The following is a 23196-nucleotide window of genomic DNA, read 5'->3' on the forward strand; positions in this document are numbered from 1 at the left end:
CCCACCCCCCCCACCCCCCGGACACACTGCACATTGCGGGGCCGTGGGTCCCATGGGTCAGTGCCGTGGGGGTGTGGGTCCCATGGGGGGCTGTGGGTCAGTGCCGTGGGTGCTGTGGGGCAACCTTGACACCCCCCCCCCCCCCCCGAGTTGCCCCTCCAGGCTCTGGCTGCAACTTGGGGGGGGGGGGGGGGGTCAGAATCCGTCCTGGGGTGTGGGGGGGGGCTGCACCCCCAAACCCCCCCGTCTCCCTGTGCCCCCAGGGGGTGCTGGAGGCGGGGGGGAGGTGCTGGAGGGGGGGTAGTTCCGCGGGGGTCCTGAGGCATGGGGGGTGTCCCCGGGGGGGGGGGTGACCCCGGGATCCGCTGGATCAGGGCAATTCAAGCCGCCACCCCCCCCCAACACCCCCCCCCCGGGTATTTTTAGGCCGGATCCTGTTACCTGCCGGCTCCAGTGTCGGGGGGGGGGGGGGGGCGCACACACCACCCCCCCACACCCCCAGGGGGACCCATGGGGGGCCCGGGACGGACGCGGGGAGGGGGGCACCAAGGGGGCGTCACCCCCCCCCCCCAAAATGCCAGCCGCCACCGGGGAAAACTGAGGCACAGACAGGATGGGGGGGATCCGTGTGGGGCTGGAGGGGCTGAGTGCCCGGGGGGGGGAAACACGACAGGGGGGGACATGGGGTGACCTCAGGAATGGCGTCCCAGGGGACATGGGGGACCCCAGGGGGCACAGGTGACACTGGGGACATGGGGGACCCCGGGGATGGGGGGAGTTTTGGGGGAGGGGGGGTTCGCAGGGGATACGGGGGTGACACTGGGGATGGGGCCCCAGGGGACACACTGGGGGACATGGAGGGGGGGGGCCCGGGGGATGGGGGGGGGGAACGGGGGCGGTCCCAGGGGTGCCCCTGGGCGCAGGCGGGTGAATCAGGTGCAGTGACACGGGGCAGGGGGGGGGGTGTCCGTTTATTGGGGGGGGGGTTTACAAAAATGAGGAGAATGGAGGAGTCCTGGAACAGTGGGGGGAGGGGGGCGTCCAGACCCCCCCCCCCTTGACCGTGGGGAGGGGGGGGTGTCCAGACCCCACTTTGGGGGGGGGTCCCAACCCCCAATTGCTCCCCCTCCTCCTTCTCCCAGCACCCGAGGGGATGGGGGGGGGGTGTCCACAGGGGGCTGGGGGGGGGGGGGGGGGAGTGTCCATGGGGGTGACACTTCCCCCCCCCCCCCGCCCCCAAATAACGCCCCCCCCCCCTCGCTCAGAGCTGGCGGGCGAGCTGCTGCACGCGCTGCTGCGTCTCCTCCGACTGCAGCTGCTCCAGCGTCAGCAGCGACAGCCCCAGCTGCTCCCCCTGCGGCACGGAGGGGACGGGGCGGGGGGGTCAAGGGGGGGGTCCCTGTGCCCGGGGCCGGGGGGGGGGGGGTGTGAGAGGAGGGGGGGGGTGTCCACGGTTACCTGTGGGAAGGGCTGGGCCATCTGGCGCAGGAAGAACTTGGCCACCTGCAGGGCCTCGTCCACCGTCAGGTTGAGGTTGGCGTCGGGGAGGTGATCCTGGATCCAGCGCGGCAGCTTCCCCCGCTTGTCCGCCCGGGCGAAGCGCTGGGGGAGAGGGAACAAGGGCGGGGGGGGGCATCAGGACAAAATTGGGGGGGGGGGCATCGCCCCCCCAAACCCGCTCATCCGCAAGGGAGAAGCATCGTGGGGGCGGGAAATGAGCCCAAAACGGGGAAAAAAAAAAATCACCCCCAAACCCGTTTGTCCGCCTGGGCGAAGTGCTGGGGGGGGCGGGGGGCAAAATGGGGGGGGGATCCCCCCCCTCCAAAAACCCGCTCGTCCGTAAGGGAGAAACGGTGTGGGGGGGGGAAAGCGGGGCAAAATGACCCCAAAACAGGGGGAAAATTGCCCCAAAAGAGGGGAAAATCGCCCCAAAACCTGCTTGTCAGCCTGTAAGAAGCGCTGGGGGGGGGGGGGGGGGGCGGGGGGAGGCGCCAGCCCAAAATGGGGGGGGGAAATTGCCCCAAAACCCCCTTGTCCACCCGTGCGAAGTGATGCCCGGGGGGGGGGTGGGAAGCTGGAGTGGAAGTGTGGGGCTGCCCCCAAAGCCGGGGAATTCGCCCCAAAGCGGGGGGGTTTGACCCCCAAAATGGAGGTTTTTTTTTTTTTTCCCCAAAGCGGGGTGTTTGCCCCCAAAGTGGGGGGATTTCCCCCCAAAGCGGGGCGCTTGCCCCCAAAACGGAGGATTTCACCCCGAAGCGGGGTGTTTGGCCCCAAAGCAGGGGGATTTCACCCCGCAGCGGGATGTTTGCCCCCAAAACGGAGGATTTCGCCCCAAAGCAGGGGGATTTCACCCCGCAGCGGGATGTTTGCCCCTAAAGCGGAGGATTTCGCCCCAAAGCAGGGTGTTTGCCCCCACAGTGGGGTGTTTCACCCCAAGGCGGGGGGTTTTGGCCCCACAGTGAGGTGTTTCACCCCAAAGCGGGGGGATTTTGCCCCAAAACGGAGCATTTCACCCCAAAGCGGGGCGGGGGGGGGGGGGGGTCTGGCCCCGCAGCGTCCCCACCTTGTCGGCGAAGAGCATGATGCCGTAGTCGCTCTTGCCGCGCAGCGCCCGCCCCACGCACTGCGCCGCCTGCCGCATGGCGTCGAAGGTGAGGAAGTCGTTCTCCCGCAGCTGGAACTGCTCCCGCAGGTACTGCAGCCGCGCCTGGGGACATCGGGGACATCGGGGACACGATGGGGACAGGGGACACTGGGGACATGGGGGGGACACTGGGGACATGGGGACACCAGGGGACACAGGTCCTGCAGCCGCACCTGGGGACATCGGGGACATGATGGGGACAGGGGACACTGGGGACATAGGGGGGGACACTGGGGACATGGGGACACCAGGGGACACAGGTCCTGCAGCCGCGCCTGGGGACATTGGGGACATCGGGGGGACATTGGGGACACTGGGGACATCGGGGACATGGGGGGGACATCGGGGGCAGGGGACACTGGGGACATGGGGGGGGACACTGGGGACACCAGGGGACACAGGTCCTGCAGCCGCGCCTGGGGACATTGGGGACATCGGGGGGACATTGGGGGGACATTGGGGACACTGGGGACATCGGGGACATGGGGGGGACATTGGGGGCAGGGGACACTGGGGACATGGGGGGAGATGGGGGACATTGGGGACATGGGGGACATGAGAACATTGGGGACACTGGGGACATGGGGGACATTGGGGACATGGGGGACACAGGTCCTGCAGCCACGCCTGGGGGACATCAGCGGGACACTGGGGACAGGGGACACTGGGGACATGGGGACACCAGTCCTGCAGCTACCCCTGGGGACATGGGGACACTGGGGACATAGGGGGGACACTAGGGACATCAAGGACACTGGGGACATTGGGGGGGACACTGGGGACATGGGGGACACAGGTACTGCAGCTGTGCCTGGGGGGGACAGGGGACATGGGGGACACTGGGGACATGGGGGGGAGATGGGGGCCATTGGGGACATGAGAACATTGGGGACACTGGGGACATGGGGGACATGGGGGACACAGGTACTGCAGCCATGCCTGGGGGGGACAGAGGACATCCGGGACATGGGGGACACTGGGGACACTGGAGACATGGGGGACACTGGGGACACTGGGGGACATTGGGGGCATCGAGGACATGGGGACACCAGGGGACATGGAGGACTTTGGGGACATTGGGGGGACACTGGGGACACGGGGGACACAGGCACTGCAGCTGCGCCTGGGGGACATGGGAACATCGGGGACATGGAGGACGTTGGAGACAGGGGACACTGGGGACAGCAGGGGACATTGGGGACAGGAGGGGACGCCCGTGTCCCGCTGACCTTGAGGATGCGGCTCTGGGTGTAGACGTAGGGGACCCCGAACATGACGACGGCCCGGCCGTAGTGATGCACTGGGGGGGGGGGACACCGAACTGGGGGGGGGCTCCGACACCCGCCGCCGTGTCCCCCTGCCACCGTGCGTCCCCTCTGCCACCACATCCCCCCCCCGTCACCATGTCCCCAACGTGTCCCCCGGCCACCATGTCCCCCCCGCCACCGCATCCCCCTCCGCCACCTTGTTCCCCCCCCATCACCGTGTCCCCCCCGTCACCGTGTCCCCCCCCCGTCACCTTGTCCCCCCCCATCACCGCATCCCCCCTGTCACCATGTCCTCCCCTGCCACCATGTCCCCTGGCCACCTTGTCCCCCCCCAAGCACCGCATCCCCCCCCCCCCCATCACCATGTTTTCCCCCCCCTGGCCACCGTGTGTCCCCCCTGTCACCGTGTCCCCCCCCTGCCATTGCGTCCCCTGGCCACCTTGTCCCCCCCAACCACCACATCCCCCCCCCCCCATCACCGTGTCCCCCCGCCCCGTCACCGTGTCCCCCTGCCCCGTCACCGCGTCCCCCCCCCTCACCGAAGTCGATGCCCTCCGACACTTTGCCGCGGGCCACGGAGAGCAGGATGGCCCCCCGGCCGTTCTCGCAGGCCTGGCAAAAGAAGCCACTGCTGTCACCTGCCGGGGGCCGGGGGGGGGGGCAGGGACACGACACACCCACGGTGACACCCCCCCGGGGACACCCCCACCCACCTCCTGGTACTTCTCCAGGGCCACGGAGGTCTCGGCGCCGTCCTGCGTCTCGATGAAGATGAGCTTGTTGCGCTGGATGTTCTCCAGGATGCCCTGCCGTGGGGCGGGGGGGGGTTAAGGGGGGGTTAAGGGGGGGTCTGGGGGGGGGTCTGGGCGGAGGGGGACGGGGTCGGGGACGGCGCTGGGGACGTACCTGCTCGTACCAGGAGGCCACGATGTTCTCCATGTACTGGTAGCTGGTGAAGAAGGCGACGAGGCCGTCGGGGACAACGGCCGACAGCTCCAGCAGCAGGTTCCCGTAGTTGCGGATGACGGCTTTTGGGGGGGGGGGTTGGGGTGGGGGGGGTGGCACCGTGTCCCCTCGACGGTCCCCAGCCTGTCCCCAGCCCCCACCCCCCGGGCACGCCCCCGGCCCCACAACCAACCTCCCTCCCCAGCCCCATAACCCTGTCCCCATCCCGTTCCCAAGCCCCATATCCCCCTGTCCCTGTCCCCTCCTCAGCCCCATAACGCCATCCCTGTCCCCATCCCTGTCCCCCCCAGCCCCACAACCCCATCCCTGTCCCCCCCAGCCCCATAACCAACCACTCTATCCCCATCCCTGTCCCCCCCAGCCCCATAACTCCATCCCTGTCTCCAAGTCCCATATCCCCTGTCCCCTTCCCTGTCCCCGTCCCTGTCCCCCCAGCCCCATAACTCCATCCCTGTCCCCCCAGAGCCCCACAACCTCATCCTTGTCCCCATCCCTGTCCCCTTCCCAAGCCCCACATCCCCCTGTCCCCATCCCTGTCCCCTCCCCAGCCTCACAAGCCCATCCCCATCCCCTACCGATGTCCTCGCGCGTCTCGAACTTGGAGCTGATGGCCACCTGGTCATTGCCCCGACCCACGATCTGTGAGGGACGGTGGGGGGGGGGACACATTGGTGACTTGGGGGTCCCTGCCCCCCCGCCCATAGCCCCGGGGGAAGGGGGGGGGGGGGATGCGTCCCCCTAACTCACCATGGGGCACAGGCAGGTCCGGGCCAGCGTCATGGTGAAGGTGGCCATGGTGACGGGGCGGAAATCCAGGATTTTAGGGTAAATTTCCAGCGGGGACAGCGTCTGGCGGGGGGGACACAGAGGGGACAGGGTCACCCCGATGGGGATGTGGGGGGGGGGACACTGCGGGACACGGTAAGGGGGGACACAGGGACAGGGTAGGGGGGACATGGGGGACACACAAGGGACACTGTAGAGACATGGAGGGGGGGACAAGGGAAGGGGGGACATGGGGGGACACGGGGACAGAGAGGGACATGGGGGACATGGAGGGACACGGGGGGACACAGGGGACATGAGAGACATGGGGGACACATGAGGGACGTGGGGGAACATAGGGAACACGGAGGGACACGGGGGACACGGTGGGACATGGGGGGACATGAGAGACATGGGGGACACATGAGGGACATTGGGGACACAGAGGGACACGGAGGGACACGGGGGGACATGGGGGACCACAGAGGGACAGGAGAGGACACGGGGGACACAGGGGGACACGGAAGGACACGGGGGACACAGGGGACAAGGTATGGGGGGACATGGGGGACACAGGACACATGGGGGACATGGTAAGAGGGATGTGGGGGACACAGGGGACACGGGGGACACGGGGACTCACCCCTGACGTGATGATGACGGACTGGAAGCGCTCGAAGACAGGTTTGATGGCGATGGAGGCGTCCATGCAGCTGCGGGGGGGGGGGGGGACACAGCACCGGGGTGACGCTGCCACCGCCCCCCACCTCCCTGTGTCCCCCCCCCGGGTGTCCCTGTGTCCCCCCCGGTGTCCCCACCTGAAGTGCAGGACGGGGTTGGGGATGGTGGGGGTCCTGTCGTCGAAGGGCTCGATGATGATGGTGAAACCTGAAGGGAGGGAGGGGGAGACACAAAATTGAGGTGGGGGGACACCCCCTCCCCGCGGACTGTCCGTCCCCCCCCTCCCCGTCCCCCCCGGGGGGGGCCCACCCTTGGCGTAGGTGCTGACGAGGGTGGCGAAGTTGGCGACGAGGGTGATGGCGGAGAAATCGGCCACGTCCGTGATCTCCAGCGTCCGCAGCAGCGAGTGCAGGCGCTCGGCGCAGAACCTGGGGGGGGACACGTCACCTGGTGGGGGGGGGACACATCGCCTGGGGAGGGGGGGGGAGCATGTCGCCTGGCGGCGGGACACAGCACCCTGGGGGCAGGGGGGACATGTCAGCTGAGGGGGGGAGAGACATCGCCTGGAGAGGGGGACACAGCATATCGGGGGGGGGGCACAGCACCGGGGGGGGGACACAAGTCACGTGGCGGGGGGACACGTCACCTGGGGGGGAATATGTCACCTGGGGGGGGGAACCATGCCACCTGGTGGGGTACACAGCACCTTGGGGGGGTGACACGTGTAACCTCGGGATGGGGGGGACACATCACCTTGAAGGGGGGACACAGCACCTGGGGGGGGGGACACAGCACCTGCGGGGGGGAACATGTCACCTGGAGGCGGGGGGGGGGCAACAGAACCTTGGCGGGGGGGACATGTCACCCTGGGGGGGGACACGTCACCTGGTGGTGGGACACAGCACCTGGTGTGTGTGGGGGGTGTCACAGACCACCCTGGGGGGGAAAAAGCACCCTGGGGGGGGCGTCACAGACCACCCTGGGGGGGGAAAAAGCACCCTGGGGGGGGCACAGATAACCCTGGGGGGGGGCAAAGCACCCTGGGAGGGTCACAGTCCACCTCGGGGGGGGCCACAGCCCCCCGGGAGGGACGTGTCCCCCCAGATGCAACGTCCCCTGGGGGCGGGGGCTGCGTCCCTTGGCCGGGGGGGGGGGCACAGACTCACCGCAGGGGCTTGCGCTCGATGCAGACCTTCTCGTAGAGGTCGCGCAGGAAGGCGGGGGGGCTCTCCTGCACCACGCGCGGCCCCCGCACCCGCGCCCGCAGGTAGGACACCAGCCGCTTCAGGAACCCCACGAAGTGCTCGGCCGTGCGGATGCTGCCAGGAACCGCCTCTGGGGGGGGGGGGGAAAGACGACGACACATGGCAGGGGGGGGTCAGACGGGGACCCCCCCCCCCAGCACTGCATCCCCACAGGGAGGGGCTGGGTGACCCCCAGGGCTCGGCTGGGGGGGCAACAGAGGCTGGTGTGGGGCTGGGGGCACCCCAAAGGGATCCCAAGGGGTTTTTTTGGGGGGGTCACCACATCCAGAAGCGTCTTGGGGACCCCCAGGGCTCGGCTGGGGGGGGAAGATGGGGGGCAACAGAGGCCGGTGTGGGGCTGGGGGCACCCCAAAGGGATCCCAAGGGGTTTTTTGGGGGGGGTCACCACATCCAGAAGCGTCTTGGGGACCCCCAGGGCTCGGCTGGGGGGGGAAGATGGGGGGCAACAGAGGCCGGTGTGGGGCTGGGGGCACCCCAAACGGATCCCAAGGGTTTTTTTGGGGGGGGTCACCACATCCAGAAGCGTCTTGGGGACCCCCAGGGCTCGGCTGGGGGGGGAAGATGGGGGGCAACAGAGGCCGGTGTGGGGCTGGGGGCACCCCAAAGGGATCCCAAGGGATCTGGGGGGGGAGGTCCCACTGCCAGGATGGTCTCGGGGACCCCCAGGGACCCCCACGCTGAGACACAGTGGAACCAGGGGGCATCCCAAAGGCATCCCAAGGGTTTGGGGGTTCCCCACTGCCAGGAGGGTCTCGGGGACCCCCGCGCTCAGCCAAGGGAGCCCCCACAAAAGGCTCGGAGGGGGGGGTCTGCACCCCAAAAAAAGGGCTCAGAACCCCCCCCTCCTCCTCCGGTATGGAAACGGGGGGAGGGGTACCCACAAAAGGGGAGGGGGTATCCCAAAAGGGTGGGGGGGGGGGGGTGTGTGTTACCCCAAAATGGGGAGGGGGGGGTCGTACCCCAAAAAGGGCTTCCCCCCCCCGGGACGCACCCCGCAGCACCTCGTCGGGCAGCACGGGGTTGGCGAGGTAGAGGTCGGTCTCCCGGGCGGCGCCCGCCTCCCGCAGCCCCTCCACCAGGCGCCGGTACTCCTCCGCCAGCCGCCGCGCGTCCGTCTCCTTGATCCTGCCGGGGACGGGGTGCGCGTGACACGGGGAGTGGGGGTGGGGGGGACACACAGGACAAGGAGAGAAGGTGGGGTGGGGGGGGGGGACGACACACGGACGCCGCCTCACTTCTGGATGGTGGCCTGGAGCGTGGCCACGTTGGCCTGGCAGCGGTCCAGCGTGCGGCGGGTGATGTTCACCCCCATGGAGTCGATGCAGACGTTGTCTGCGGGGACAAGAAGGGACAACGATGTCACACTCACACACACACGCCCCGGGGACACCCCAAAAGCGGGTCCAAGCTTGGGGAGGCGGGGGGGGGGGGGGGGGCAGGCACCGACCGATGTTGTGGGCTTCGTCAAAGACCACCACCGACTTCCTGGCCAACTCCTTGGAGACCAGGTCGGCGATCTTGGGGTCCAGCAGGTAGTGGTAGCTGTAGACCACCACGTTGGCGTGCAGGATCTGCCGGGCAGGGGGGGAGGTTTTGGGGACGTTTAGGGGCGTTTAGGGACAGGCGAGCCCCCCCCCCACCCCCCTCCCAGCAGTCGATCCCCCCCCTTCCCCGCCTTCCCCCGGTACCGAGTAGCGGGTGAGGAAATAGGGGCACCAGCCCTTCTGGCGGCCGTGGGCCTTCAGGTCGTCCAGGTTGTAGACGCCGTAGGGGATGGGGACCTCGCGCCCGTGGGTGTCGAACTCCTGGGGGGGACACGCGGGAGCAGGGGGATCCCAGGGTGCTGGGGATCCAGTCAGGGAAAGGGGGGGACCCCGGGGTGCTCAGGAGGTGGGTGGGGAATGGGGGACCCCAGGGTGCCTGGGATGGATCAGGGAACGGGGGGGGGCCCCAAGGGGGTTGGGATCCAGTTAGGGAAACTAGGGGACCCCAGGGTGCTGGGGATCCAGTCAGGGAATAGGGGGAACCCCGGGGTGCTCGGGAGACAGATGGGGAATGGGGGGACCTCGGAGTGCCTGGGATCCAGTCAGGGAAAGGGGGGGACCCCAGGGTGCTGGGGATCCCCAGGGTGCTGAGGATCTTGTTGGGGAAGGGGAGGGCACTGAAGGATGCTGGGGATCCAGTCGGGGAATGGGGGGATCTGGACGGGGAGCAGGAGCACCCAGAGCTGCTGGGGTCACCCCAGGGCACCCAGGAGCCTTTGTGGGGGCAGCCGGGGGTCCCCAGGTGCCGTCAGGACCCCCGGGTGCCCGTGAAGGGGGGTGGATCCCCGTGAGGGTGGATCCCTGACCTCAAAGAAGCGGCAGGCAGGCAGGGATCGGTCGCGCTGGTGCCGGGCCCGCACGTAGGAGGCCGTCAGGCTCAGGCAGCGGCTGTCCACCTCCTTCCCGAAGCGCAGCGAGGACACCTGTGCCCCCCACGGCACCCCGGCGTCACCCCCGCGTCCCCAGGGGATCTCCCCGCCGGATCCCACCCGATCCCCCGCCCACCTCGGGGTGGATGCAGAGGTTCTTCCTGGAGCTCAGTGCCAGCCCCAGGAACGGCACCTTCTCCCCCAGCTCCTTCTCGTAGAAATCCATCAGCTTCCGCAGCTCCTCGATCACCTGCGGTGGTGGGGGATCTCAGGGGGGATCCCTTGGGATCCCCGCCGGGATCTGCTCCCCGCCTCCCCTTCCCCCAGCTCCGCACCTTCTCGATCTCCGGCACCGTGCGGGAGCAGTAGATGAGTTTGGTGACGTCCAGCGGATGGGCCTGGGGAGAGATGGGGGGAGACGCTGGGATCTGTGGGCATCTGTGGGAATCTGCTGGGATCAGGTGCCGGCACTCACCCGCTGGTAGGCGACGATGAGCGACAGCAATGACACCGTCTTCCCGGTCCCCGAGGGCATCTCCAGGACGCCGTGTCCCTGCCGAGAGCCGCCGTGTCACCCCTGTGGGGGCGTCCCCGGGGGCGGGTGGATCCCAGCCCGCTGGGGAGCACCCGATCCCACCCCTACCTTGGCGTCCAGGGTCCTCTTGAGCTCCAGCATGTAGGAGAACTGCTCGGGGTAGATGTAGTCATAGGGGAAGTAGACCAGGAGCCCATCGATGTTGAGCCTGCGGAGGGGACGGGAGAAGGAGGATCCCCCCGAGGGATCCCACCAGATCCCGCCACGGGATGATCTCTCCTCAGCCCAGCCCCACCCAGCAGATCTGGTGGGTGACGGGGGCAGCGGGATCCGGCGGGGGGGAAACCCCTGCCCGTCTCAGCTCTCCATTGCTGCCCCGGCAGGGATCCGCTCTGCTGCCAAGGCTGGATTGCCAGGGATCCCGTCCCTCCCGTGGGACCAGCAACCCCTGGGATCCACCAGCATCCCCGCCCTCCCATGGGCTTGACAACCCCCGGGATCCACAGGGACCGTGGATCACCCATGGGCCTGGTACCCCCCGGGATTCACTGGGATCCCAGCCCTCCTGCGGGTCAGGCAGCCCCCGGGATCCCGGCCCTCCTGTGGCACCAGCACCACACGGGATCCACTGGGATCCTGGCCCTCCTGTGCGCTTGGAAGCCCCTGGGATCCACCAAGATCATGGACCACCCATGGGCCTGGCACCCGCCGGGATCCACGGAGATCCTGGCCCTCCCACGGGACCGGACGCCTCTGCGATCCACCGGGATCCCGGCCCTCCCGCGGGCTCGGCACCCCCCGGGATCCCGGCGCTCCCTTGGCCGCCCCCCCCCGCCGCGATCCCGCCCCCCCGGGATCCCTTCACCGCCCCCTCCCCCGGATCCCCCCGACCCCCCGCTCACTTCATGGCTCCCGCCGCTCCCGCACGCCGCCGGCCCCGCCCCTCCAGTCCCCACCTCGGTCCGCTCCGCCCTCCCATTGGCCGGCGCGCCCCGCCTCTCGCTTACGATTGGCCGCCGGCGCCGCCCATCACAGCGTGGGGGTGCGCGGCGTAGCGGCGGAGGCGGGGAAACCAATCGCCAGCCGACTGCCCAGGGCGGCGAGTTGAGCGCCGAGCCCTGGGGACGGTCCCCGCGCTGGGGCGGTGTCACCCCCCCGTGTCCCCCCCCCCACCATGGTCCCCAGGGGGGTGTCACCCCGCCATGTCCCCCCCCATGCCCCGAGGAACGTGTCCCCCCGTGTCACCCCCCCACGGTCCCCAGGGGGGTGTCCGTCCCCCCCCCGCGTCCCCCCCTCCCCGTGTCACCCCCCCCCCCCCCCAGCAGACGCCAGGACACGGTGACAACGACAAACATCTCAAAGAGCTTTATGGCCCCCCCACAGCCCCTCGGGGCAGTCCCCAAAGGTGGGGGGGGGGGTGTCCCGGGGGGGTCCTGAGCGGGTCCATCGCTGCAGCGTCACACCTGGGGGGGGAAAGGAGGGTTGGGGGGGGGTGCGGGGCATTTCGGGGGCTGGGGGGGGGTGGAAGGAGGGGATTTGGGGGGCTGAGGGTGGGTTGGAGGGGGGGCATTTGGGGGGGGCTGGGGTACGGGGTGGGGCTCACCCGGGTGGCCGAGGCCCGCGGTGGCCGCTGGTCCCTGCCGGGGGGGCTGGTGGCCGGGGGGGCCGCCGTCTGCGCCGGGCGGCTGCTGCTGTCGAGAGAGCCCGTGAGACCCCCAACATGGGGGGGGGAGACCCCAAATGGGGAAGATCCCCGAAAAGGAGGGGGTGAGACCCTAAAATGGGGGGGTGAGACCCCAAAATGGGGGTGAAAAAAACCCCAAAATGAGGGGTGAAACCCCAAAATGGGGAGGCGAGACCCCAAAATGACAGGTTGAGACCCCAAAATGAGGGGCAGGGCCCCCCCCGATGAGGTGTGAGACCCCCCAAACGGCACATGACACCCCCAAAATGAGGGTGTCAGACCCCCAAACAGGGTGTCAGATCCCACAGTGAGACATGGGACCCCCCCAAACGAGGTGCGAGACCCCCAAACAAGGGGATTAGCCCCAAAAGGGGCCTGTACCCCCCAGACCCCCAAAGGGAGGGTGTGAGACCCCCCCAGATGAGGGGGTGAGACCCCCCCAAGCCCCCCCAGACCCCCAAAAAGAGGGTGCGAGACCCCACAAATGAAGTGTGAAACCCCCAAATGAGGTGTGAGACCCCCCCCCCAAACCCCCAAAAGGAGGGTGTGAGACCCCCCAAAAGGGGGCTGTACCCCCCCCCCCCCCCCAGACCCCCCCCAAACCCCCCCCAAACCCCTCACCTCTCCCCCTTCCTCCTCCTCCGGGCCGCCATGGCCAGCCCCAACCCCGGTGCCAGCAGAGCCACCACGGGGAGGGCACAGACCAGCGCCAGGGGGGCCGGCGTGCGGCGGCCGCGGGGGTCCGGTGACGGGCCCCCCACCTCCTCCTCGCAACGCACCCCCATAAACCCGGGGGGGCAGGCGCAGACGTGGCCGGAGAAGTGGGTGAAGCAGGTGGCCCCGTGCAGGCAGGGCGCGGAGGCGCAGGCGTCGGCGCGGCGGCGGCAGCGGGGGCCGGCGTAGCCCAGGGTGCAGGAGCAGCTGAAGGAGTTGGCGCCGTCCTGGCAGGTGCCCCCGTTGGCGCAGGGGTTGGGGGCGCAGTCGTCGGCGTTCACCTCGCACCGCCGGCCCCAGAAACCCGGCCGGCATTTGCAGAAGGCGCCGCGGCCGAGGTCCCGGCACTGGCCACCTGCAGGGACAGGGATGGGGGGGGGTCAGGGACACCCGAAGGGCACCGGGGGCAGGGACCAAAACGGGACGGGGATGGGGGTCTGGGACACCTAAAGGGGACGGGAACGGGGGTCTGGGACACCGAAATGTGCCACGGAGGGGGTCAGGGACCAAAATGTGCCGGGGATGGGGGTCTGGGACTCAAAGGGGACAGGGACAGGGGTCTAGGACACCAAAACGGATGGGGATGGGGGTCAGGGACACCCAAAGGGGACGGGGGTCTGGGACACAGAAAGGGGTCAGGGACCAAATCGTGCCAGGAACAGGGTCAGTGACACCAAACTGTGCCGGGGAGGGGGTCAGTGATGCCGGATGGTGCCGCAGAAGGGGACAGTGACACCAAACCACACCAGGAAGGGGGTCAGGGTCACCAAACCATGCCGGGGAGGGGGTCAGTGGTGCCGAATGGTCCCACGGAAGGGGACAGTGACACCAAACCATGGCACGGAGGGGCTCAGGGATGCCAAAAAGTGCCGGGGAGGGGCTCAGGGACACCAAACCACGCCGGGAAGGGGGTTGGGGGTGCCAAACCACATCGGGAAGGGGGTGCGGGACACCGAAGCGCGGCGGGGAGGCGGGGGGCTCACCGTGCAGGCAAAGGTGGTCGGCGCAGCGGTCGGCACGGCGCTCGCAGTTGGAGCCGCGGAAGCCAGGGGGGCAGCGGCAGCTGTAGCCGGCACCGGGAGCCGGGGCGCAGGCGCCGCCGTTGAAGCAGGGACCGAGGGCACAGGGGGACGGCGGCACCTCGGGGAGAGCCCCCGGCAACGCCCATGGCACCCCCGCCACCGCGGCTTCAGGGGCCGCTGCTGCCGGGGCCACTGGGACCAGCGCCGGTGCTTCCAGGGCCACCAGCGGTGCTTCTCTGGCCACCGCCGGTGCTGCTGGTGCCTCTCTGGCCACTGCCGGTGCTTCTCTGGCCACCGCCGGTGCTGCCGGTGCTTCCAGGGCCACCAGCGGTGCTTCTCTGGCCACCGCTGGTGCTGCCGGTGCCTCTCTGGCCACTGCTGGTGCTCCTCTGGCCACCACCGGTGCTGCCGGTGCTGCCGCTGGTGTTTCTCTGGCCACTGCCAGTGCTTCTCTGGCCACCGCCGGTGCTGCCGGTGCCTCTCTGACCACCGGTGCTGCCGGTGCCACCACTGGTGCTTCTCTGGCCACCGCTGGTGCTGCTGGTGGTTCTCTGGCCACCACCGGTGCCACCGCTGGCACCTCTCTGGCCACCGCCGGTGCTGCCAGTGCTTCCAGGGCCACCACTGGTGCTTCTCTGGCCACCGCCGGTGCTTCTCTGGCCACCACTGGTGGTTCTCTGGCTACTACCGGTGCTGCCGGTGCCACTGCTGGTGCTTCTCTGGCCACCGCCGGTGCTTCCATGGCCACCACTGGTGCCGCTGGTGGCCGCCCCGGGGCGGGGGTGTCACAGCGCAGCCCCGGGGTGTCGCTCCCGTGGCCCTGCGCAGGCAGCGCCGTTACGGGGACGGTGGGGATGGGGGGGGACCAGACCCTCTCAGTAGCATCGGGGGGGCCCTGGGGTGACACTGGGGGTCCCGGGGGGGCTCCTGGGGTGACACTGGGGGGTGCTGGACCCCCTTAGTGTGGATGTGGGGGTGCCCAGAAGCACCAGGGGGTCCCAAGGAGTCCCGGGGGGGCTCCTGGGGTGACACGGGGGGTGCCAGACCCCCCCAGGGTGGATGTGAGGGTGCCCAGAAGCACCGGGGGGGTCCCTGGGGTGAGCCTGGGGGTCCCAGGGGGGACTCCTGGGGTGACATGGCGGGTGCCAGACCCCCCCAGGATGAACGTGAGGGTACCCAGAAGCACCGAGTGGGGTCCTTGGGGGGCTCCTGTGGTGACACGGGGGGGGGGGGCGGGATGCCGATGCTGGGGGGGGGTCGGTCCCACTCACCAGACAGTTGCCCCCGTTGGCACAGGTGCTGCCGTCAGCGCCGGGGGGGGCGCAGGCTTCCTGGCACCTACCTGTTGGGGGGGGAAGAGCAGGGTGTCAGGGGGACCCCAAAAGCCAGGGGACACCCCGGGGGGGGGGGTGTGTGTCATGCCCCCCCCCCCCCCCCTCAGGGAATGGGGGTACTCACGTGGGGCGCAGCAGGGGGGCCAGCAGTGGCGGCGGGGGGGTCGGCAGGCGGCGGCGTTGGCCGGGGGGGGGCAGCGGCGGGGGCAGGGGGGGCAGCGGGGGGAGCAGCGGGGGCCGCGGGTGGGGGGGCGGCAGCGCAGGCGGGTGCCGAAGCGCAGGCCCCCCCCGGCCCCCCCCCGCCAGGGACCCCCCGGGGAAAGGTGCTGCTGGGCCACTGCGCGCCCCAGGAGACGGTCCTGGGGCCCTGGGGCACCCGTCAGCACCCCGGGACCCCCCCAAACCCCACAGCCCCCCCAACCCTTACCTACACCCCCCCCCCAGACCCCCATTTACCCCCTAGGACCCCCATTTGCCCCCCCCCCCCCCCCAAACATCCAGAGCTCCCCTTCCCCCCGCCCCAAACCTAATTCACCCCCCCCAACCCCCACAGGCCCCCCCGACCCTTATCTGCCCCCTCCCCGACCCCCATTTGCCCCCCATTTACCCCCTAGGACCCCCATTCGCCCCCCCACAAACATCCAGGGCTCCCCTTTGCCCCCCCAAACCCTAATTCACGTCCCCCTCAAAAACCCCCAGGCCAGCATTTGTACCCCCCAACCCTCATCTGCCTGCCCCCCCCCCCCCATGCCCCAGACCCCTATTTGCCCCCCATTTAACCCCCTGGGACCCCCATTTGCCCCCCCCAACACTCCAGACGCTCATCCACCCCCCCTATTATCCTTCATCCACACCCCCCCAAATACCCAGAGCCCCTTTTCGCCCCCCCCACCCCCCCCCAGACCCCCATATGCCCCCCCAGACCCCCAAAACCCCATGGGCCCCCCAAGTTCCCCCCCCCACAACTCACCCCCGGAGCCTTTGGCTTCCTCCAGCCGCCACGACTCGATGACGAGGGAGACGGTGCCCTGGGAGGTGGCGGGGGGGGGAAATTAGGGGGGGTGGTCCTTCCTGGTCCCTTGAGGGTCCTGGGACCATGGAGGGGGGGTCAGGTTTGGGGGGGGGGGGTGTCCTCACCGGCCAGGGGAAGGCGAAGGGCAGGCGGAGGATGCGGGGGGCCCCCGGGGCAGGGGGGGGTCCAGGGGGGCTGTGGGCGACCCCCAGGCTGCAGCCGACCCCCCCGGGGGGCCGCAGGCAGAGGCGAAAGACCAGGCGACAGGAGGGGGGGCCCCCGCATGGACCCCCCGGGCCCCCCCGCGCTGACAACACCCGCAGCTCCAGCACCCCGGCGGGGTGCACCTGGCGGGGGGGGGGGGGGGGTGTCAGTGACCCAAACACCCCCCCGGGGCCCCCCAAAACCCGCCCCCCAGGACCCCAAACCACCCCTCAGGGATCCTCCAGTACCCAAATACCCCCCAAAATACCCCCCCAGCACCCCAAAATCCTCCCTTAGGCCCCCCCCCGCCGGCAGCCCAAACCCTTCCCCAAAGACCCCCACCAAACCCCCCAGCATCACCCCAAACACCCCGGAGCCCCCCCAGCGCTGCAAACTGCCCCCCCCCAAGACCCCCCAATATACCGAATATTCCCCCCACCCCCCCGAGACCCCCCCGGGGACCGCAAAGGGCCACCCAAAGCACCCCGGGATCTCCGCGACCCCCCCAAGGACCCCCCTAAAAATCACCCAGGGTCTCCCCTCCCACCCCCGAGACCCCCCGGGACCCCCTAAATCACCCCTCAGGGACCCTCCAGTACACAAATACCCCCAAAATACCCGCTCAGCACCTCAAAACGCTCCCTTAGGACCCCCCCTCCGGCAGCCCAAACCCTCTCCCAGCCCCCTAAGACCCCCCTGGGACCCCCCCCGGCCCCCCCCAGCCCGGGGCTCACCGTGGGTGGGCACAGGAGGGCGAGGAGGGCCAGCAGCAGCGTGGCCATGGCCGGCATCGGGAGGGGGGGTCCCGCCTGGTCCCGGGGCTCAGCGGGGTCTGAGCCCACCGCCCCCCACCCCCAGCCCCTTTCTATGGGACAAGCCCCGCCCCCCCGCAGGCCCCGCCCCCCGCCCCGCCCCCGAGGGCGTGCAGACCCCCCCCCCCATCCAAAAAGGGGGATCCAGCCCCAAAACACCCCCCAAAAAGGGTCCAGATCCAGCCCCACAACCTGCCCCAGGGAGCCTGCAGCGGCCCCATGGAGCTCCCCCCCCCCCCCCCCCCCCGCCGAGAAAGAGCCCAATCCTGCCCCATAGACCCCCCTAAAAAAGGGGCCAGATCCGCCCCATAACCCCCCCCCAAAAAGGTCCGAACAAAACCCCGTAGCCCACACCCCCCCCCCGCAAAAAGTCCTGATCCATCCCCCCTACAAAGAGTCCAGATCCAGCCCCACAGACCCCCCCAAAAAGGGTCTTGGATCCAGACACATGAACCCCCCCCAAAAAGGGCCTGGATCCGGCCCCACAGCCCCCCCAAAAGGGGACCAAATCCAGCCCCATAGCCCCCCCCACCCCCAAAAGAGTCCAGATCCAGCTCCACAGCCCCCCAAAAAAGGGTCCAGATCCACCCCCATAGCCCCCCCCCCCCAAGAGTCTGGATTGAGCCCCATAGCACCCCCCCCCCCATAAAAGAGCCTGGATCCAGCCCCACACAACCCCCCAAACCGACCCACACCCGTCCCCACAGCCCCACCCCGGCCCCGAAAAAGGGCCCGATCCTGCCCCGCAGCCCCCCCCAAAAGCACCCAGCTCCGACGCAGCGCCGGGGAGGAGGGGGGGGGTCCGCTCCGCGCACCCCCCCCTAAAATAGCACATGGCACCTGCAGCTCCGCATCACCCTTTATTCACCCCCACCGGGGCCAAGACCCCCCTCAAAACCCCCCAAACGCCCCCCCCCCCGAAAACACTGGCCCCGGCTCCTCCGACCGCAGCGTCCGGGCCAGGCATCGCCCCTCGGCTCCCGCCGCAAATTGAAGGCGGGGGGGAAGGGGGGGGCAGTTTACACGCCTCCCCCCCACTCCCACCCCAACGCAACCTTGTCCTGGCGCCGCTGGCGTGGCGCCGGCGTCCCCGCTGCCGTCACGGCGATGTCACGGCGCTGCCGTCACTGCTGCTTGGAGCGGGGCCAGAGGCGTCCGGCCAAAGCCCCCAGGAAAAGCCCCGTCGGCTTCTTGCCCTGCGCCAGCTCCGCCATGCGCTGCTGCTCCTCCTGCGCGTGTCCCCCCGCCCCGGCAAAAAAAAAAACAAAACAAACACCCCGAACGCCGCCATTCGGGGCGAAAAACGGCCGTTACGGGCAAATCGGTGCTGTCATCCTCCCCCCACCGCCAATGGAAGGAAGGGGGGGGGGTGTGTGTCCCCCAAGCCCTCGGCGCGTCCCCCACCTCTTCCAGCTGCGTCCGGCGTCGTTTGAAAGCCGCCAAAGGATCTTCCTCCAGCGCGTAGTTCTCCAGCACGGTGCGGACGTCCTCCACGCCGCTGAGGGCGATGGCTGCCGGGGCCGGCGGGAGAGGGGGGGGGGAGGACAGACACAGATCAAAGGGGGGTTTTTTTGGGAGGGGGGACACGACACAGGTTGGGGAGTGGGGGGGCGAGGGGTTTCGGACCCACTTTTGAGGAAAGCGGCCAGGTCGTAGAGCGCCCGGTCGTCAGAGCTGCCGTCCCAGCGGGGCAGGGCCAGCCCGTTGTAGGGCTGGAGGCAAAAGGCTTCCCGGCGGCAATCCACCACCACCACCTTGGCCGGGTCTCTGTTGAGGCAGGAGATGTCCTGTGGGGGGGGGACACACACAGACAAAGAAGGGGGTGGCGGAGGGCAATGAGTCACCCGAGGGTCCGCGTGTCCGTCCCCGTCCCCCAAAACTTCCACCCCCCTCCCCGCTCCCACCTTGACGTGGTGGCCGTCCATGTAGCGGGTGGCGTCGCGGAAAAGGCGGTAGGAGACAAAGCCGTGGGGGTCCACGCTGTCGATGAGGGGGTAGGCAGTCTGGGGGGGGGGGGGGGGGCGGGGAATACGAGGGTGACGAGGGTGGGGTGGCCCTGTCACACCCCCCGCCCCGGGGAGGCCGTGCGTCCCCGTCCCCCCCCCCCTGTTTTGGCACCCACCATGCCGGTTTCGGAGGTGAAGACAACGATCTCGTAGAGGGGGGCGAGCTGCTGGAGGAGGCTCTCGATGCCCGGCCGCTTCTTGAAGCGCCAGCCGGTGACGAGCTGGGGGTGGGGGGGGGACAAGGAGGTGTCACAGGAGGGGGTGGCGGCGGGGGCTGTGGGGGGAGGACACACGCGGGAAGGCGGGGGGGACACTCACCGACCACTCGGGGTGCAGCAGGACGTCGGTGAGCTCGATGACCAGGGTGTAGGGGGGCTGGTAGTAGGGTTCGCGCAGGGGGTCCGGCAGCAGCTTGGGGCTGGTGGGCTCGATGATCATCTGGGGGGGGGGAGGTCAAGGGGAGGGATTGAGCCCCCCCACCCCCGAGCGTGGGGACAAGGGTCCCCGCGTCGGTGTGGGGGCAAGGGAGGGAGTGTGGGGATGGAGCACCCCAAAAATGGGGGTGGGAACCCCTGCCTTGGGACAAAGAGCCTCGGGAGGGGACAAGGACCCCCCTGTGGGGACAAGGACCCCCCCCAGTAGGGACAAGGACCCCCCCATTGGGGACAGGGGATGCCGAAACAGGGGTAAATGGCCCTGGTTTAGGCCCCAAAACAGGGATGTGACTCCCCAGAATGGGGACATGATCCCCCAAGAGGGGGACAGGGATGTCCCCAAAGCATGGGGACCCCCCCGTGGGGACAAGGACCCCCCCAGTGGGGACAGGGGATGCCAAAACAGGGGGAAATGGCCCCAGGAATGGGGACAGGGGACCCCCAAAACAGGGATGTGATGCCCCAGAACAGGGACAAGGTCCCCCGAGAGGGGGATGGGGATCCAAAACGCCCCCAGAATGTCCCCAAACCGGGCACAAAGCTCCCCGGGAGAGTGACAAAGCTCTCAGGATGGGGACAGCCACCCCCGATCAGATGAAACTCCCCCCAAAAATGGGTGGAAACCCCCCCAAAACCGGGCCCCCACCCACCTGCCTGTAGTCCTTGAAGTACTTGTACGTCCTGCGGAGCTGCTGGATGCCCACGGGGTCTGCGGAGCCGAGGCCGGCGCGGGTGAGGGTCGCCGGGGTCCCCACGGTCCCCAGAGGGGGTGACAGTGTCCCCCCGCCACCCCCCCACCAGGATAAAGACCAAAATGCCCCCCCCCAAACCCCTTTTGTGTAACAATGGGGCGCTAAAGACGTAAAAGCCTCTGGCTGTAACACCCGAGTGTCAAACGGCCCCGAGGACGCGGTGTGTCCCCTGCCCCATGGTGGCTGTCACCCCCCCAACCACCGAGGGGGTGTCACCGGGCCGGGGGGGGGGGGCTGTCACCCCCCCGGGGATGTCACTCACCGCCATCGAACTCATCGGGGATCTGCGGGGAGAAGAGGGAGGTGGAGGGTTAAGATGGGGACAGCGAGGACAGGGGGGACGCTGGCCGGGGGGGGGAGGGGGCACGACACACGGTGACACCGGAGGGACTGTGTCACCGCGGGGGGGGGCGGAGGAAGGGACACGCGAGGTGACAAGTGACAATTTGCAGGTAGGTGACGCAGTTTCCGTGTGGTTTCCTTCCGCCGACTGATGTCCTTGTCACCCCGCTGATGTCCCTGACACCCCACGGGTGTCATTGTCACCTGCTCGGTGACCCCCCCGCCACCCCGTTTGATGTCCCCTGTGTCCCCACCCCCCCCACCACCGGTCGCCGGAGACGGGCAGGGCAATTCGCACCTCCCTGGGGCTCGGACATCAAAAACCTCCCGAATTCCCCCCAAAAAAGGGAGTCTGGGGTGAGACAAACACCTCCCTGGGGGTGGGACAAGGGCTGTCGGTCCCTTTGGGGACATGCCACTCCCCCTGGGGACACGACAATCCCCTCGGGGACATCCCACTCCCCTTGGGGACACGGGACCCCGGTGCCTCCCCTGACGCAAAGACCCCAAAACAGGGGAAAACGCCAACGAAAAGGGATGGGGAAGGGGCGGGGGGGGGAAGGCGCTAAGCTCCTGGGATGTCCCCAGATGTCCCCAAAGGGCAGGGAGGGGACACGGGCACGGCCCTCCCGCCCGAAACAGGGGGGTCCCGCTGGCGAGCGCCCCTCACCTTGGCTCCGTGCTCGTCCACCGCGTTGCTGCCTGCGGGAGGGGGGAGAGGGGAGGTGAGGGGGGGTCCGGCGGTGGCACCGGGGACAGGGAGGGGACGCGCCGGGGACGCACCGAAGATGTAGACGATGGCCACGCTGGTGCCGGCCCCCAGCAGCCCCGCCAGGCGCAGGGCCAGCCGCCGGGCCCCCGCCAGCCGCTCCCGCCGCCGCCGCTCTTCCTCCTCCTCCTCCTCCTTCTGCTCCGGGCCGCGGCCCAGGGGTCCCTCCGCCGCCTGCGGGGTGGGGGGGACACGGGGGGAGGACACACGCGGTGAGCCCTGGGGACAAGGGGGGAGCCCCCAGCACACCCAGGGACACTCATGGAGGTCCCAGGGTGGCCTGGGATGCTCGGGGACAGCAGGAGACAGACGAGAAACCTCCTGGGACACCGGGGGACACCCGAGGACACGCAAGGAGTCCTGGGGACGCCGAGGATGACCAGTGAGGGACACTTGGGGACACCCAGGGGAGCCCCGGGGACAACGAGGGACGTCCGGGGACACTTGGAGGCGCCTGGGGACCCCACAGAGACACCTGAGGATGGCCAAGGGACAGCCAGGGAGCCTGGGGGACACTTGGGGCCACCTGGGGAGCCCCAAGGACACCTGGAGACAACCAGGGACACTTGGGGCCACCCGTGGAGGGACCCAAGGACAACAAGGGACGCCCAGGGAGACCTGGAGACGCTTGGGGACACCACAGACCCCCCCCAGAGGATGGCCAGGGACACCCAGGGAGCCCCAGGGACGCCTGGGGACACGCAGGGAGACCCGGAGACACCCCCAGGGATGTCCGGGGATGGCCAGAGATGCTTGGGGACACCTGTGCAGCCCCGGGGACCCTCGGGGACACCCGTGGAGTCCCAGAGACAACCAGGGACCCCCAGAAATGTCCGGGGGTGGCCAGGGACACTCGGGGACACCCGTGGAGCTCTGGGAGCCCCAGGGACCCCTGGGGACACCCGCAGAGCCCTGGGGACACCGGGAGAAGGCCAAGCCCGGCCGCGGAGCCCCGGGCCGGGCAGTGCCAGAGAGACCCGGGGACACCCGTGTCACCCCCCACCCCCTCAGGCGCAGGCCCCGGCCCCGCCGGGCTCAGCCCCCACCTGGTGCCGCCGCAGCCGCTCCCGCAGCACCGCCTCGGTACCGGCGGTGCCGCTGGAGGCCCGGCCCAGGGCGGCTCGGGCCCGGCGGGCCCCCAGGGCGGCTCGGGCCCCGCAAGCCGCCACCGCCCGCCCCGCTGCCGCCGCCGCCGCCATCTTCCCGCACTGCCCGCCCCGCCGCGCAGGCGCCGCCACCGCCTCCCCGCCCCTTCTGGCGCCGGCAGCCAATGAGAGGCGGCGGAGCGGGAGGGGACGAAGCCGAAATGGGCGGGGCGCGAGGGGCGACGACCAATGGCGGCGCAGCTGCCGGCCAATAGCAGCGGAGGGGGGCGGTGCCGGCGGCAGGGGAGCCAATGAGAGGAGTAGGCGGAAGCGGAAGGGGAGGCAGGGCGATGGGGCGGAACACGTGTGCGGCCGCCGCTGAGTTCCCCCCCCCGACCCCCTCCCCAGCCCACGGGGGTCCCGGTGTGAAACCCCGCCCCGGGCGCCACTTCTGCCCCCTCCCAGCGCCACCGGGGGGCGGTTAAACCC

At 69.7% G+C, this 23196-nt stretch overlaps 3 protein-coding genes across 7 annotated transcripts; all 3 read right to left on the reverse strand.

Annotated features, from left to right (window-relative positions):
- Positions 1 to 945: 945 nt before the first annotated feature.
- ERCC2 (ERCC excision repair 2, TFIIH core complex helicase subunit) lies at positions 946 to 11475 on the reverse strand. 3 transcript variants are annotated; one of them, XM_074571309.1, is made up of 23 exons: positions 11440 to 11472; positions 10646 to 10745; positions 10478 to 10555; positions 10338 to 10400; positions 10139 to 10252; positions 9940 to 10056; positions 9278 to 9394; positions 9037 to 9160; positions 8825 to 8921; positions 8581 to 8714; positions 7491 to 7659; positions 6634 to 6752; positions 6462 to 6531; positions 6287 to 6356; positions 5626 to 5727; positions 5454 to 5517; positions 4819 to 4940; positions 4626 to 4718; positions 4452 to 4524; positions 3874 to 3944; positions 2564 to 2707; positions 1459 to 1602; positions 946 to 1354 (listed from the first exon to the last, which is right to left on the reverse strand). In XM_074571309.1, the coding sequence occupies exons 1-23, from the start codon at positions 11442 to 11444 to the stop codon at positions 1262 to 1264; spliced, it is 2283 nt and encodes a 760-aa protein (XP_074427410.1). In that variant the 5' UTR covers positions 11445 to 11472; the 3' UTR covers positions 946 to 1261. The 3 variants fall into 3 exon arrangements, 2 of the variants coding, with proteins under 2 accessions (XP_074427410.1, XP_074427412.1); XR_012585054.1 differs by having other exon boundaries at positions 954 to 1354; positions 4819 to 4861; positions 11440 to 11475; XM_074571311.1 differs by lacking the exons at positions 1459 to 1602; positions 2564 to 2707; positions 3874 to 3944; ... (4 more) ...; positions 5626 to 5727; positions 6287 to 6356 and having other exon boundaries at positions 954 to 1178; positions 6476 to 6531.
- Positions 11476 to 11887: 412 nt separating this feature from the next.
- On the reverse strand, positions 11888 to 17353 carry DLL3 (delta like canonical Notch ligand 3). Of its 3 annotated transcripts, none has more exons than XM_074571301.1 (9): positions 17242 to 17347; positions 16429 to 16650; positions 16262 to 16319; positions 15416 to 15658; positions 15229 to 15299; positions 13919 to 14777; positions 12843 to 13290; positions 12141 to 12225; positions 11888 to 12000 (listed from the first exon to the last, which is right to left on the reverse strand). In XM_074571301.1, exons 1-9 carry the CDS (start codon positions 17296 to 17298, stop codon positions 11995 to 11997), a joined length of 2049 nt encoding a protein of 682 aa, XP_074427402.1. In that variant the 5' UTR covers positions 17299 to 17347; the 3' UTR covers positions 11888 to 11994. The 3 variants fall into 3 exon arrangements, with proteins under 3 accessions (XP_074427402.1, XP_074427401.1, XP_074427404.1); XM_074571300.1 differs by having other exon boundaries at positions 12141 to 12228; XM_074571303.1 differs by lacking the exon at positions 15416 to 15658 and having other exon boundaries at positions 12141 to 12228; positions 15229 to 15295; positions 17242 to 17353.
- Positions 17354 to 18167: 814 nt separating this feature from the next.
- TIMM50 (translocase of inner mitochondrial membrane 50) lies at positions 18168 to 22840 on the reverse strand. Its single transcript, XM_074571299.1, has 11 exons — positions 22669 to 22840; positions 21637 to 21796; positions 21524 to 21555; positions 20774 to 20795; positions 20410 to 20468; positions 19644 to 19763; positions 19442 to 19546; positions 19224 to 19322; positions 18950 to 19106; positions 18724 to 18830; positions 18168 to 18548 (listed from the first exon to the last, which is right to left on the reverse strand). The coding sequence occupies exons 1-11, from the start codon at positions 22819 to 22821 to the stop codon at positions 18444 to 18446; spliced, it is 1119 nt and encodes a 372-aa protein (XP_074427400.1). The 5' UTR covers positions 22822 to 22840; the 3' UTR covers positions 18168 to 18443.
- Between the last annotated feature and the right edge of the window lie 356 nt (positions 22841 to 23196).

Source organism: Larus michahellis, unplaced genomic scaffold, assembly GCF_964199755.1.
Source record: "Larus michahellis unplaced genomic scaffold, bLarMic1.1 SCAFFOLD_76, whole genome shotgun sequence".
NCBI lineage: Eukaryota > Metazoa > Chordata > Aves > Charadriiformes > Laridae > Larus > Larus michahellis.